Raw genomic sequence first — 15,446 nt, forward strand, 5'->3', positions numbered from 1 at the left:
TACCTACCAAATCGAGGCGACTTTTTTTTCTGCCCACAATGTATACAGACAGGCTTTCCCCACAATGGGCACCAAATGCCCTTCTAGCAAATGTGGTGACTGCTTTATATAGAAAAGTCATCTGGGCTTAGAAAGACACTATTCCGCTAGTCTGCTTTTGAAATGCATTTTAGCAGCTGGCAGGAAGAAGGAGACACTTTAGGGGTTTAGTTAGTGTTTAGTGTGGAATTAGCCAGCTTTTTGCTGACCATTGCCAAACATCAGACTTCACCCCGGCAGTCCTATATGGGTGACATGTCCTAATGTGGAGAAACGTGGAGATGATGATCTGGCCTGTTCGGAGGGACACAGTTCCCCGCAGACACTCCATCAAGGCTTGGGGCCACACAGACCCCTGCAGAGGGAAGGAGAAAAAATGTCTTCGGCCTTTTAACAAAGGGAGACTGGAGCAGGGCTGGGGTCCTCCATGTCTGCTCACGGGTTGGAATCCCCAGCTCCTCTCAGGGCTCAAGGGCACCGGGTTCCCCTCGTGCTCTGGGGACTTTGGTCCCCTCAGCACCCATGGGCCCAGGCTCCCCTCAGGACGCAGGATCCGGGATCCCCTCACAGTTGGGGACCGGGAGGAGCTACCTCCCCTCACGCCCCGGGGACCCCGGTCCCCCCAGGGTGCGGGGGTGCCAGGCTCCCCTCAGGTCCCGGGATACCCCGGATCCCTTCACGCTGATCAGACTGGGATCCTCTGGCTGCTCTCACGCCCAGGGACCGCAGGTTCCCCTCAGAGCCGAGGGGCAGGGACCCTCCAGGCTGTCACCGACCCCTGACAGCCCAGGGGCCTCAGGCTCCCCTCGGGTCTGTGGGATTCCCCACTTCCCTCAAGCCGCGGGGCGGGGTGGCCACGATGGCCGCCCTCTTCCCCACGCCCACTCACGGGGGAGACCGCCGCCCGATGCCCCGCGGGGCGGGCAGCCGCGGGGACCACCCTCCCCGCAGGCTGGGAAGCCCGTCCCGCGGCGGCCGGAGGCGGGGCGCCACCGCCCCCGCGACCCGTCCGCCGCCCTCCCAGCCTGCCCCGCGGAGGGGGCGGGCGGCCCATGTCCGCCATCCCGGCATGCAGCGCGGCCGGGCAGCAGCCGGAGCAGCCGCGGCGGCCGCGTCCCCTCCCTCCGGTGTGAGACAGCAGCCGCCCGCCGAGCGCCAGTGAGGAGCCGCCGCCCGCGCCTCTCCGCCCCGCTTCCTCCTCCTCCTTCTCCTCCTCCTCCTCCTCCTCTTCCTCCTCCTCCTCCTCCTCCTCTTCCTTCTCCTCCTCCTCCTCCTCCTCTGCCGCCCCTGTCCCGCGCCGCTGCCCGGCCGGCCATGCCGTCTCGGGCAAGGTAATGAGCCGCAGAGCCCCGGGGTCTCGGCTGAGCGGCACCGGCAGCAGGCAGCACTACCACCCGCGGGGCTGGAATGACTGGCAACCCAGGTGGGCAGGGCTGGGGCAGGGGGCGCGGCCTGTCCGCCTGCGGGGCGCGGGGGGCCGGGGCAAGCGGGGCGCTGCGGCTGGGCTCGGCTCCGCCGCCGCCGGGCCTGGGGGAGCGGGGCGGCGCGGGCCGCGGCGGCCCGGAGCGGCGGCGGAGCCACTTCCTGGCTGTTGGGCCTAGGGGCGGGCGGGAGGCGGCCGCCGGGCCTAGCGCGGGGCGGGTGGCAGCGGGACGGCCACCGGGCCTAGGCGGCGGGGTGGGGGCCGGCCGCCGCCGTGCCCCGGCGGGAGGGGATTTCTGGATCCGCGTCTGCCGGCGGCTAGAGACGGGCCAGGGAGCACAGGTCTGTCGCTGCGCAGGGCTAGGTGGGACCCCGGTCTGGGCTCCGAGCTTGCGGGTGAGAGCCGATCCCTCCCCCCCACTCCCGCTTCTCCCGGTGTCCCCTCGGTCCCTCTCGGCTCGGGGTGGCTGTAACGTGTCTGGCGGATGGTGTGTGTCCGCGGTCAGCGGTCCATTCCCTGTGGGAGGCACCGGGGGCTGAAGCGTCGGGGGGGCTGCAGTGGGACGAGAGCTGGGAATGGGCTTGGTACCTGCATTTTCTCAGTCTGCTTTTCAGCTGGCAGTTAATCAGAGAAGAACAGAGGCTGCAGGAGTGCTATTTGAGGGTCAATAAAATGGTACAGGATTTATTTTTTTTTTTTTTTTAATCTGGGGGCAGTGGTTGAGCTGTAAGTGGGCTGAGGTGAGAGCTCATCCAATGTGTTAGGTTTTAAGGGGTGCTTGTACCTGGCACTTCTTAGTAAGTGAAATTCAAAGTCTATTGACTTCTTTAGTCAAGTATAGAGAGTGTATTTCAGGCCCCAATTACTTCCAGTGTACGTGATGCCAGTGTGTTTGCTGCACTGCTCTGCTTTGCTATTTTAATAGTCAAAATTGTCATGTAGAAATTGTAAATAAACTTGATGTTTCTTAAATTATTTTTCTTTTGATGTGGAAGATTTGGGCATTTTTTAGTGTTTTTGAAACTTTAACATAGTATGGGATCCTACTTTTAAAATTTCCAGCAAAAAACAGTGTGGCACATGCTTGGGAATGCATTTACAGATGGCAGTCCCAGTTGCACGCTGTTTGGGCAAGGAAAATTGGGTGGATGCGAAGGTAGATCTTATGAAACACAGATGTGACTTCAGTATTTACTGTGAAGGAAGCTTTCCTTTTGCTTGAGCAGCTAACAGCACAGCCTGCAGGGCTAATGCTAGAGGCTATCCAATTCTTAATGGTATGTGGGGCATGGTTATTTAGGTTCTAATTTCTTCTGTTATTGAACTACTTGGCCAAATAACTTACTATTTTTTCCCTCACTTAAAAACTTGCAAACCTCGTTGGTGACGTCTTACAGCATCTAGATTTTGGGGGGGGGGAATTAAGAAGTCTCTCTTACTCCTTCACTACTACCTTGATTCAGATTTCTGGGCTGCAGCCTGGAATTCTGGACCCTAACTCTTGACCCTCCCACCTGGAAGAAACTGGGTGTAAATCTTGTGTCTTTGCAGTGGCTGGGTTCTATAAATTGCTTTCTGTTTGGATATATTAATTTGTCACAGGTTCTGTTTTTTAGGCTAAAAAATATGTCTTACCAGGGGCTAGGAAACTGACTTTTTCTAAAATAGCATTGTCCGCAATAGGTTCAGTTGTGTTAGGGGTGAAAGTAAGAGTGTAGCTGCAGAAATGCTTTGCCGGGTGATAAGGCCGCTATAAGAAGTTAGTCTGTTCCCCCTGTGTCTGGCTCTGGTCCATTCCCCATGCTGTGGTTTGCTGCCTCCTTAGTACTCAAGTACAGCTGCTGTAAACTGGGCTGCTAAAATAATTATCCCCAAAACCACAGCAGAACCAATAATCTGAAAGCAGTAGAGAAAGTGTGGTGGACATGGGGAACTCCATAGCATGGATAGGGCCTAGTTCTGTTCCCATCACACTGTATGATTAGGGCTCCTGCTAAGAAATAGGTAATGCCTCTTCACTGATTCTGTCACTTGTAAGAATTTAACTTTATCCTTTCCTTTAAATATTTATTATTATTTTTTTTTAGTCTGGTGAGAGAGCGCAGGAATAAGAAACGTTCACACAGTCCCAAATATAGAGCACATTTTTCTCTGTACGTTATGCTCAAGTTTTCTTAAATTTCAAAAAGATGGCTTTGGTGATATGGACCCTGTGAGTCTACTTAAAAGCTTAAAGAATGAAGCACAGATTAAATCAGTCTTTGTTGTTTTGGCGTTAACTAATTTTTAAAAGTGATTCACATGCACGGTTGAGAGGATATCTGTTACATAAAACTGGCAATGAGTGTTTCTTTTTCGCTGATTGTTTTGAATGTGCTTTTGGACAAACCCCACAAGGCAGAATATACCCAGATATTCTTTCCTTCCCCTTTCTTTTGACTGTTAGTTTCGTTTAGCAAAGGTGATGTTGCTGGTAAATGCTTTCTTGCAGGGTGTGGAAGAGGGAATGCACGTGGCTGAAGTATGGAAAACTGTAGGTTTTTTTCAAGTTCTTAAAGGGGAAAAAAGGAACTGCTTATGCACAGGTGTATTATCGGATGGATTGTGTTTTCAAATGCAAATTTGCGTGTGTATAAAAATGACTAGATCGACTCTTGTTACTGGGTCCAGATTCCTCTCAATTTTTAGAAATGCTAATCAGCATTGGGACTTGAGGTGAAAACACTGTGGAACTGAAGGCTGGAGCTCACGTTGTTCTTTAAGGGAGAGTAGTTTTTAATTAGAATTTGACTTTTTGTGTGTGTGTCTGCATGAATGCAGTCATATCTGTCAGATACACGTGGACTGGTTTTCCTACAGTGTGTGTACTGATAGAGCTGTGTATTAGAAGGAAGTTGTCCTGATATACGTGGGCATATTAGTGTGTTCACTGAGGTGTACCAGACTCTAAATTAATAGCAACACAAACACTTTTTAGGTAAATGTTGGGTGTATGTGGCATGGAACAGTGAGGGATTTTTGAGAAGGTCTTGTTCCCCCTTCTCCTAATCTTTATAGCTTTTTAGACTTTTTTTCTTTCCTTTTTGTTTGACAGATCTTACTGCATTTTCCCTGATAAGACTTCTGGGGGAAAAAAATAAAATCATGTCAGCGGGCAGGTCTTGCGTGTGAGCAAGAGTAAATTCAGTAGAGTGCTAAAGGCTAATTATATACTGAAACACGCAATACCTCCCTTCGGTAGGAAGAGCTCTGGGTGGCAGAGCAAGTTTCATGTGCTTATGGTGGTACTAAGGAGTGAGAGTGCAGGGTAGCAGGTTAGGAAGTGCAGGGTGCACCATCGCTTTCTTACTCTTAAGTAAGAGTGGGAAAAAGAAGTTAAGATTTTAATTAACAGGACCTTTCTGTTTCTCTTTTCATAAATGTAGGTTAGCAGGGGAGCATACAGAAAAGCTAAAAAGAAAGTCTTTCACATCTGAGAAAAGTTCCAGAAGTGTCTTACTAGGTTAAGTACTGAAATTTGTTCTTGAAAATGAAGTGTATCCTTCTTATGCAATGTAAGTCAGTGTTATAAATTACTAATTTCTGTTAGCATGGTGTCTGCCAAACCAAGTTATCACCTAGGTCCCCATGGGTCCAGACATGATGAGACAAGACAGAAAAATATGACTCTTCTTCCAGGTAGCTTATAACCTAAGCAGGAGAGCAGTATTGGCTAGACTTTATGATTGGGGACAAGTACCCTGTGTTTAATTAAAGACAGAATGGGAGGTATTGGCAGGGAGCAAAGAAACTCAGAGTAAATGGGCTAAGAAAGTGATGGTTAGAGGAGCGCTTTTTACCTGGCTGTGAAGGACAGAGGCACATCTTTTACGAAAGGCAAATACCAGTTGCGGATATTGTCTGTTCATAATGCTGGATTAACACGCTGAATGACAAGCAGGGTGGGTGCTGTGTATAAGGAGAGTTGAGACAGAGGCTCTTTCTTCTGCGTTTGCATGGGCAACAAGGTACACAGAAAATGTTTGTTAGAAATAGGCTGAAATCTTAGTTTGGACAGGTGTGTAACTGAGACACCTGAAAGGTGACAACATAGAGATGTTTGAGGACATTGCTGAAATTACCTGAGAAGGGGTGTAGAGTCATGAAGGATTAAAGTTGGTGAGGCTTCTCCATCTCTTCAGGGTTAGTTGGGAGAGAGAGAGGAGAGTGCAAAGGGTGACAGAGATAGTTATGTATCATATGGGGGAGAGAGAAAAAAAGTCTGTGATGCTGAAGGCAGTTTAGAGAACGAGATGCAGTATCAGTTGTGAGGCGCCATTGTGAACAGGTCAGTGGAAACCTTGGGAGGAGATTCAGTGGACTGTGCGTGGGAGATGCTGAACAGGAATGGGTTCAGTTCTGAACTGGCAACAAGTAATTCTTGATCTCCTTTCACATCTGAGTGTGTTGAATATGCTGATAAAGTTGGAAAGTATGAGATCAAAGGGCTTTCTGTTTTTTGGTAAAATGGGGGAGCCTCAGTTTGTGCTGTGAAAGTCTTTGTTTTTAATGTGAAGACAGAGGAGAATGAGATGTGAGAAAGATGAAAGAAGATGAAAGTGTGTCAGTGGGAAGCAAAAGGAACTTGGAGTGCAGATAGTCTTCCATACAAGAATAGCCATACTAGATTGGATTTAGCTAGCATGATATTCTGTATCCAAAAATGGGTATCAGAAGATGCTTATGGAAAAGTAAGAAGAGGATGCATATATATTCAATAGATTTCCTGACATTCCCTCCTAATGTCTGTCACAGAACAGAAGGAAACTGGTGAGCTACTGTGTAAAAAGGGAGTGATGTAGAATCGAGCAGTGGAGATGTCAGAATTCCAGTAGGAAAATAGTTAATTAGTTATTTCAATAGTAGAAAACACAGCCACTTACACTCTTCGTGCTCTCAACACAGGAGTAGAAACAACAGTAGGCTTTGGGATGGGCTCAGCCAGGCTTGGGCTTGGCGAGATGGACCAAGTGATGATAGAAGAGCACAGCAAAAGAAGGCTGGCATTGCTCTGCATGGCGGTGGAAGAAAGGTTGGAAACTTGGTGGGAAGCTGTTAATTTGAGTGGATACAGTGACTCTAAGTTTTAAATGTTTTATTGATAAAGATTTTAAGTAATGAAGAATTTATCTCCATTACAGCAAATAAACTTGGCAAATAGAGCAAGTAAGATTGACTGTCTTGAACAATAATACAACTCGTACAGTAGAGTTGTCTCTGAATAAATCTTCCGTGTAAATCCTGTACTTGGAAATAAAATAGAATAATTAAGTGATTTTTGTCTCAAAATAATATCCATATGGCAGGGTCGTTCTGAAAGAGCTACAGAAAATGAATAGTATATACCAGATTGTTTATAACAAGTTCCTTGGACAAAAATTCTTCAATCTTCCATATAACTAAAGAAACATCATATATTTTTGATTGACCTATTTTTTTTTCTAGATAAAAAGATTTATTTTTTTTTCAAGCCAGTTGTTCTCAGCTATGCTTTCTTCAGTCATACAAATTGGCTAGTCAAATCATGCTGATACTTTTGATGGAATGAGATATAGTTATTTTTGGAAAAGTCTAACTTTCCTTTTGCATGTCCCTGGAAAAAAAAAAAAAAGTAGTAACTTTTTTTAGGGAGAACTAGTGGCTACTTCTGCTTATTTAGGTGGGTGAACTATTTTCTTTATTCCAATGAATAAAGACAGGTTAAAAACCACCCTGCAGAAAACTGAATGCAATCTCTTCTGCATAAATGATATTGCTAAAGCAGTGTATGCAGGCAGCTGGTACCGTGTTGGTGGTAACCAGGTAGTCTCCCAACCAGAACCAGGCACAGGTGAAAACTGTCACGTGAGCTCTTGAAACCCTTTGCTTAGTCTCCATCAATGAGCTTTTCAGGTGGAAATAAAATATAGTGTCTCACAAAGTGGCAAATAAGCTTTTGAAGCTACAGTATAAGGTAATAATAGTCATGTTCATCCTTGCAATTTCCCATTCCAACTTTATGTAATATCACATTTGTGTTTGTACTTCTGCTTATCTGTTGCTAACATTGTATGTTGTGATTTTATTAGTATACAATGTTTGTTCAGGTCTATTACAATGTCAATGTATGTAACTGATAAATCTGTTGTTACATAGACTTCTTTTGAAAGATGATGCTGAGCCTTACGTCTGTCACACAACCTCCCATCTGCTTGGCGTAACGTAATTAAAGTGGAAATGCTGCTGTGTGGACAGGAAAAGTGCCCTCCTGCAATGTGGGCATGAGTTGAGGTAGCTGGGGGTAGAATTCTTCCTGTCGCCTGGTAGGATGACTGCAGTGTACCTTAAAGGGCTGGACGGAGGAAGGAAAAGTAGTTATTTGTGAGACTTTGGCAAGGACCTGTCCATAGAGTGGACAGGTTTTGAGTTCCAAGTGGTTCTCTTTCAAAATCATGAATACGTTACTGACATGAAAAACGGTATTTTTCAGATACAGATTTGAAAATTAAATGTATCTTCCTGTGCACACAGGCCATGCTTCGCTGTGAGTTTACACAGCAGTGTCCTGTGTCGCCCGGGCATCTGTGTTCCTTGGTAAGGGAGTGCAGGCGACGGCTATTAGGGTCACGTCCCCAGGTCTCAATGAGCCCATACCACAAACTCCCAGAGTGCTGATGTGGGAGCCTACAGGGCAGTTCTTGAATGCGCTTCTCACCTGAGAAATGCTGTGCCTCGCTGGACAGCTAGAAATGCATGGGCCCATGAGATGGTGGGCTCTGCTTCCGCTGTGAATCTTCTTCCAGTTCCGAAGCTTCTTCCAGTTCAAAATCCTTCAAAGCAAAGGGAACCATAGAAACAAGTTGGGTTATAGAACCTAGTTCTCTGGAAACAATATCTTTCTATGAAGGGCAGAAACTGCTGGTTTTCTAAGCTACACATTTGTTGTAGTGGGAACTATTGTTGCAAATTGATAAAAAGGAGAAAAATTATATATTTTCAATAAAATTTTGCTCACCTTTTAGTTGGGTGATAAAGTGTGGACAGAGTAGGTTGTAGAAAGCTGTTCCCAAACACAGAACAAAGCGAGCATGTGGTTCTTCCCAGGGAAACAATAGGCTTATGTATTTTACCACAATGGAAAATTTTACAAAATGTTCAAAGGCTGTGCTGCGGGAAGTGAGGTTAGCTGAGAACACGTATAGTCCTTCAGTTGATTGGGATATGCAGAACAGTCTTAAAAATTGTATGTTTAATCAGCTTGCCTTCAGACTTAAGAATTTCAGACTTAATGCTTGACAATTGGAGATGATACAGTCTACAGCACGTTGCCTTAAAAAAAGCGATGCTCCAAATTGGGGAGGTGCACTGTTAAGAACCCATCAGGACTTAAATTTACCAATTGAAAATTTGTCAGTCTGTTTCACTGAAAGAAATAATTTGAATCCTCTGTAATAAACTCTGCTGTTCCTCAAAGTGAGCTGGAAGTCTCCTGAGGTTTCAGAACATGAAAAAAATCTGGGGGCTCTGTAGCAGACTGGAAAACTTGCAGGTGGTGTGGGCACATGAAAGCCTATACCATTTGAAGGTACAGTGCAGAACTTTGTTGTTGTTCAGTGTCAGTCAGGTGAATGATGAAGGTCCAACTTGTGTATTTCTAGAATCCCAGCTGACTGTTGTTCTTTCATTCCAGTTTTTGCAATTATCAGCCCTCGTGGTATTACGCTTCCAGTTTTACTGAGGATGAGCTGTATTTGAAAATAGCAAGCCTTCAGGACAGCTTAAGTAACAACTGCTTTTCAAAAATTTTAGCTGTGTTTTTCCCTTTGGCCTTGAGATGTATTTAACTCCTTTTCCCCGAATTTGTCTACTGGTTCTAATCACAGTGTTCTCTTGAAAAGTAAAAATTAGACTTTTCCCCGAGAACATGTGGTGTTTGTCCTTACACAAATTGTAGTTAATTTACAGAAATGAAAAAGAATGATCTGTTCTGCTTTTTGTTAAATAATCAAATGAACTATCCAAATCTTAAAATAAAAACAGTAGATCTTTAGGAAAAGCCCTCTGTAAATAATTTAAGTAGCATGATTCCAAATATACTTGAGTTAAACACAGTTCTGCTGATTTTTTTGTTTTAGATGGGTATTGTTTTAAAGTAAAACCTCCAGTATTGCTTGGAAGAATGCATTTGAAGGGATTGGTTGAATTTAAGTTCTGAAGTCTTATGCGCACAAGTTAGTATATTAAAGTTACTGTATTTTTAAAAATGAAATCAGTATGTCCAGTGAGAAGAGTTAGTTTGATAATTTTCACCTGTTTCCTTGAAAGTTTACTGTGGGCTATAAATCAGTTTTCTGATATGAGAGTGGTTTAAACAATGCAGGTTTTTAAACTCGCTTTTTATCTGCAAATGTTTACTCTTAAGGATAGCAGCTCTTAATTTACATTCCAGTTTTTTCCCCTGTAAAGCCTGTTTTTTTGTTTTGCAAAAACTTAATATGCGATTCCTGTATTGATTATCAGTTATATGCTAGTACCACCTCCATCTAATAATTGGTTTTACATTGCTCAATAAGGCCCATAGCATATTATGGAAATGTTCATGTGTGGGTTGGTAATGACTTTCACTAATGGTAGATACTGTATGGCTTAGCTGTGGTACACACCTATACCTAGTTGTATTTTATTTTTCACTTCTGGGAAGTAATTTTTCCTTATATCTCATATAGGCATCTAGCTGAAAAGAGGCTTGAGAACATCCTGAGAAAAGGCACTGGAGCACTAGAATGCATTTCCTTTGCATGTTGCTGTAATAATTAGTGAATTCTAATCCCAGTGTGAATTTAAGGTCACTTTTTTAAGAAGCAGGTTAGACATACACAGGTTTTTTAACACAGGAAGATACATTTGGGATTGTCATTTAAATATGTTGCATTTATAAATGAATATGAATCCCACTCCTGTTATACCCCTACATAAAAAAAATATTTTTCTCTTTATAGAACTGACAGTGCATCAGCTGACCAGGACAATTTAAAATACTCTTCATCCAGAGATCGGGGCAGTTCTGCCTCCTATGGATTACAACTCTCAAATTCAGCTGTGGTGTCTCGACAAAGACACGATGATATCAGAGTCCACACTGACATACAGAATGAAGAAAAAGGTATACAGATTGCTGTTTCATGTGTAAATTGTGAGGGGAAGAAGAAAGGCAGTAAACTTGAAATGGTGAAGGGTTGTTTTTTTGTTTTTTTTCCAAAAAGCGACAGTGAACTGATACAACTCATTGCCACAGTATCAGTGTGTTGAGAGATTTATCAGGGATCAACGAAATGTTGTGATTGATATGAATAGTGAGAAGAACGTAAGAGAAGACTTATGACATTAACAGATGAAGCACTTTTTCCTGAATACTAGTGTTCTGGATGTGTTTGTTCTGCAAGTTGTAATTTCTTCCTGAATACTGTCTAGCGCTTCTGGTATTGAAAATAGACTGCCTCATTAAATGGACTACTAATCTGATATTTTATCTATTGCAGCTTTACTGCAGCAAACTGGAATCTTAGTTTGGGAATCAAATCTATATTTGTCATTAATAGCAATTTCTACTTCTATGTGCCTCAGCCTGACTTCATATAGAAGGCATGATGTATGGCTCATACTGTTGTTTTTTTTTCTGGTGGATTGGGGTTTTTTTTGAGACTGGAAATAATTTCTCCAGAAAATAGCTGAAAATTCAAAATCCTATCTCTTTTTACCTTTACGAAAGAGAGATCTGTATTCTGAATTTTCTTAATCACTAAATACAGATATCAAATAGGAAGATTCTGGTTTTTTTTACTTGCGGAGTTACTTTTTAGACTACATAAATTTTATTCAGGCAGGCCAGACTCAAAAAAAATCTCAGAGTAATATTAGTGTGGGAGTTCTTGTTCAGGAACCTAAAAAGCATTTGCGCTCCCCCAACTTGTGTGTCCTGTAACTATCTCTGAAGAACTGCTACATCTTAGGGGAAGTTACAGCTGGGTACACTGATGCAAATTTATTTTTTTATAAGTAGTAGGTAGTGTTAGTAGGAGGCAGGAGCATGAAGCAGGTATTTGTTTTTCTGCACACCTTGAGAACCTTAAGGTTTGGTTAATTTTAACAGAGAAACTGCTTAGAAAGTGAGTAAATTTCTCAGTGGGCCTGCTAACGTGGAGAGTTTTACTGTGCTTTGCACAGACTGGCATAGTATGTTATTTTAATGCTTGGAAGTGTGCTAGTATTTAAAGATCATACTGGCAGTATAGTGAAGTAGTAAGTTTTGGACAAATTCAGTAAGGTAGTTTGTGGAGTTGCTGGGAAAGTGCCATTTGAAAAGAAAAATGCACCTATCTCTCCCTTAAGTACTGTATCTTGCAGGGCATGTCTCTGCTAGCTCAGCACTTTAACTATGCTACTTTGTTCAGGTGTGACTTGAAAAGAGATGATTAGGATATTCTCTACTATAAAACCAAGTTCCAGGTATCTCTAGTTCATTTTTATTTTTGGAGAAATTTGTAATCTTACAGATGCAGAATAGTTTCTTTGCTTACTAAGATTTTTTCAATTAATCTGTTGGAGTCAGCCAGCAAGGAATTTTCATTTTAAGAATTTCTAGCTTTTCTGTCCTGGATACCCATGTGTCATAAGTACCTAGAATGCCTGAGAAGAGAATATACATTTGTGTTTGTTTAATGTAAGACAGTGTCAAATATGCTGTAGCAAACACCAAATGCCTTTGCAGACAACCAAAAAAGCTAGGATTTTTTTGTGTGCTAAAGTACGAAATAACTTTAAGAACTCCAATATTATATAGTAGTATGTCTGGTTTTGTTAGTTGATGCTTGTGGTCTGTATGCATGATTATCTGACACCTTCAGTTAAATTAATTTCTTTGTTGCTTTGAATTTTAGTGATATGCTTCTCTTTAGTCATAATTATTGCTGTTAGAAGTAATTTCCTTCATAGGATAGTGTTGGTTTGTTTCGACAAAATGATGTTAAGGTGGCAGGCATGCTAGCTGATCTTTAAAAATTGAGTTTAATGTTGTAAATACAAATATACACAAAGTTTCTTTACTGTAATTGTAGTTAGCTAATTACAACTGAGACTGCACAGGATTTTGTGTTATTTCAGGAAAGTCCTGTGTGTCTAGAAATACACAAACTTATACTGGAACTTTTCAGCTGCTTTTTATGAAAAGCTTTGCCTTCAAGATGACATCATTTACATCTACTAAGGTCTAGATTCACCTTCATCTTTGAACTTATTTTTTTTTATCAATCCTGTAGTCTCAGTAGACTGCCTCTTTTTATGGAGAGCCACCTCTCCTTTTCCCGAGGCTTCCTTTTATAGACTGATGCAGGTGGAATTGTGGGAATTTCTTTTCTGAAATATCTTTGGTTGTTCTGGGTTTAATTTTATTAGTTGATTCCTCCCTGTCTGAGTTGGGAAAGGCACTTTAGAAAGCTGCCCGCACAGCTGCCTCGAAAGTGAGCTCTAATACATGGAGTGAAGTATTCGGCAGGCTCAGGGGAGCAGTTTCACTTCTCCACAGCACTGCAGGGGAAGAACGTGCCCCTCAGAGTGGTGTGGCAGACTGGAAATGTCTTTGGTTTCAAAGATTTGGTTTGAGTATGTAAATTCTTGTGGATCTAGGAGTAAAAATAATTTCATTACTCAAAATTACACTTTTATTTCTGTTTTTATATTGTTACCAAAGATGTACCATGTGTATCTCAAGTGGGAGAATGTAAGATTGAATTTAATTTAAGATAATGTCAGTAGTAGTCTGTAAAAATAGTGACTGATGTGTGTTTAGGGAGAGTTGTTTAGTCTGTACATGATAGTATAAATGGTCTGTGGCTTTTTAAAAGCTTTCTCCCTTGGCCATTTTACTGACCTTGTGTGGTGGATTTATAACAAAAACACAGTGGAAATTTGATGAACATAATCAAGGGGCAAGTAAGTGAATGCATCTAGCCACGTGTACTAGCAGTGGGACATGAAGGACATTGTAAAATACAGAGTCAAAAGTTACAATAAGAAAACCCCAAATACAACAAAATCGATGTTAAACTTCGTTGCAGTTGAGTTTTTTCATATGCTTCAAAAAAAGACTGATCAGATTCTGAATGTGTGACCTGGAAACTTACAGGGCATAACAAAACTTTTGCATGTGAAAGTGAAAAAGGGAGCTAAAGAAGGTGGTAGAGGATATGGCTGCTAATTTGAATTAGAATGAATTGAATAACTCATAGTATACTTCCCTTCTAAATATACGGTTTGGCGGCTTGTTTTAATCTCATGTTGTTTTTTCCACAGGTGGCTACAGTGTCAATGGAGGATCTGGGGAAAATACTTATGGTCGGAAGTCGTTGGGGCAAGAGCTGAGAGTTAACAATGTGACCAATCCTGATTTTACCAGTGTTCCGCATGGGAATCGTGCTTTAGCCACAAAAGACATGAGGAAATCACAGGGTAAGGATACCACAGATTTTCAGGAAAAGAGGATCTCTTTTGGCAACCTCTCTTGTGTTCCAAATATGAAAAGAAGTTCATTACGATTAGGCAATCTATGTGGATTTTATTTTTTGTGATCTATGATTAGATGATGTTGATGGAAACTCTAATCTTGTATTTACTGTTCCCTGCATTGAGGCTTCCTCTTAGGTAGTTCTCTTGAGTACATGGCTTATGCTATCAATCTTTCAATTTCCTTTAAATACCGTTTGAACCCTTATTCAGGTTAGCCAGTTTTGGCAAAGAGATCAAGGGCTCCAAGAAGGAGAATTTGCTCTTAGATTTGTTGAGAATTGATGCCTGAGTAAAAAGTTGTTAATGAGTCCCTACTGTGGGAAAACCTGCAACAGTGAGCTCAACCGTTATGTGTTCTCATTCGCCTGCAGGTCAGCTAGTCATCACATCATACCAGCTGATTAGTCAGTAGATGTGTACTCCTGAACCAGCCACAATTCATGCTCCCTCTTGCTCGTTTGAGGATTAGAGGCCAGGGAGGAACTGGAGGCATCATAAGAATGTGGGCAAGGTCTTGGAAGACGCAGTGAGAGTAAATCTGGTGTTGCAAGAGCGTGCGAGAATGCTGGGCACGTGTTTTTGAGAAAGAAGGCTTCACTTTTCCCACATTTTGGGTTTAAATCGTAGCTTAAAAAAAAGAAGGTTGTTCCAAGGATTTTTTGGAATGAAAATAGAAACTTTGTCATGACTAAGCACTGTCATTTATTGCATTACCTGGTGTAAGTGGCAGTTGAGCCACTGACAAAAGCTGTGACTGCTTTATGCCAGGTACATTATAAACATATGAGGACACAGTGTTTTCTTCTCAGGGATTTATATTTCAGAGGAGACAAAGGTCAAAGGAGAGTGTTGAATGTGCTTTGCAGATGGAAGAACTGAGGTGCAAGTGGTGATGAAACTGCAAAAGCCTGATCTTTGGAATGGGTTAAAATCCCATTTAATAATCCCAGACTTCATAATCCCATTCTGGTGTCTTGATATAAAAATTATTCAGTCCTTTTAGTGTCTTAAATTATGTTTATATAGAGGAAATAGAGAACTCTATGTAAATAACACTTCTGGTAGTGAGCTTGTGTGTGAATTTACTATTAGTTACTACTAGCAGAAAATTGAGACTGTTCTAGGTACATGCACACCTCTTTAATCCTTAAAATGTTAGGACCTATAATCTTGGATGACTGAAGTTGCTGCCTATGACTTGTATCCTCTGTATGTATTCTGTCCTCTAGATGTCAGATTTTGAGAGTTCCTCCTCTTTAACTGGGCTGTCTTTGTGATTGTTGTAGTTTTCAGCAAGTCATTTTGGTTTTTCATATCATCTTCAAAATACAGTGGGATTATGTTGCCACAGGATCTTATTTTTTAATTATTTTTTATTTTCTTGTTTGTTAGTGTGTGCATTAAG

General features: G+C 42.4%; 1 protein-coding gene across 1 annotated transcript in view; it reads left to right on the plus strand.

Moving 5' to 3' along the window:
* The first annotated feature begins 1,373 nt into the window (after positions 1 to 1,373).
* Positions 1,374 to 15,446, plus strand: part of SMG1 (SMG1 nonsense mediated mRNA decay associated PI3K related kinase) — a 64,607-nt gene continuing 50,534 nt past the window's right edge. The window contains exons 1-3 of the mRNA XM_074158786.1: positions 1,374 to 1,462; positions 10,480 to 10,643; positions 13,829 to 13,984. Of these exons, the coding sequence (XP_074014887.1) occupies positions 1,374 to 1,462; positions 10,480 to 10,643; positions 13,829 to 13,984 (409 nt within the window). The remainder of the gene's footprint in view (positions 1,463 to 10,479; positions 10,644 to 13,828; positions 13,985 to 15,446) is intronic.

The sequence above is a fragment of the Numenius arquata genome, chromosome 14 (genome assembly GCF_964106895.1).
Source record: "Numenius arquata chromosome 14, bNumArq3.hap1.1, whole genome shotgun sequence".
Classification (NCBI taxonomy): domain Eukaryota; kingdom Metazoa; phylum Chordata; class Aves; order Charadriiformes; family Scolopacidae; genus Numenius; species Numenius arquata.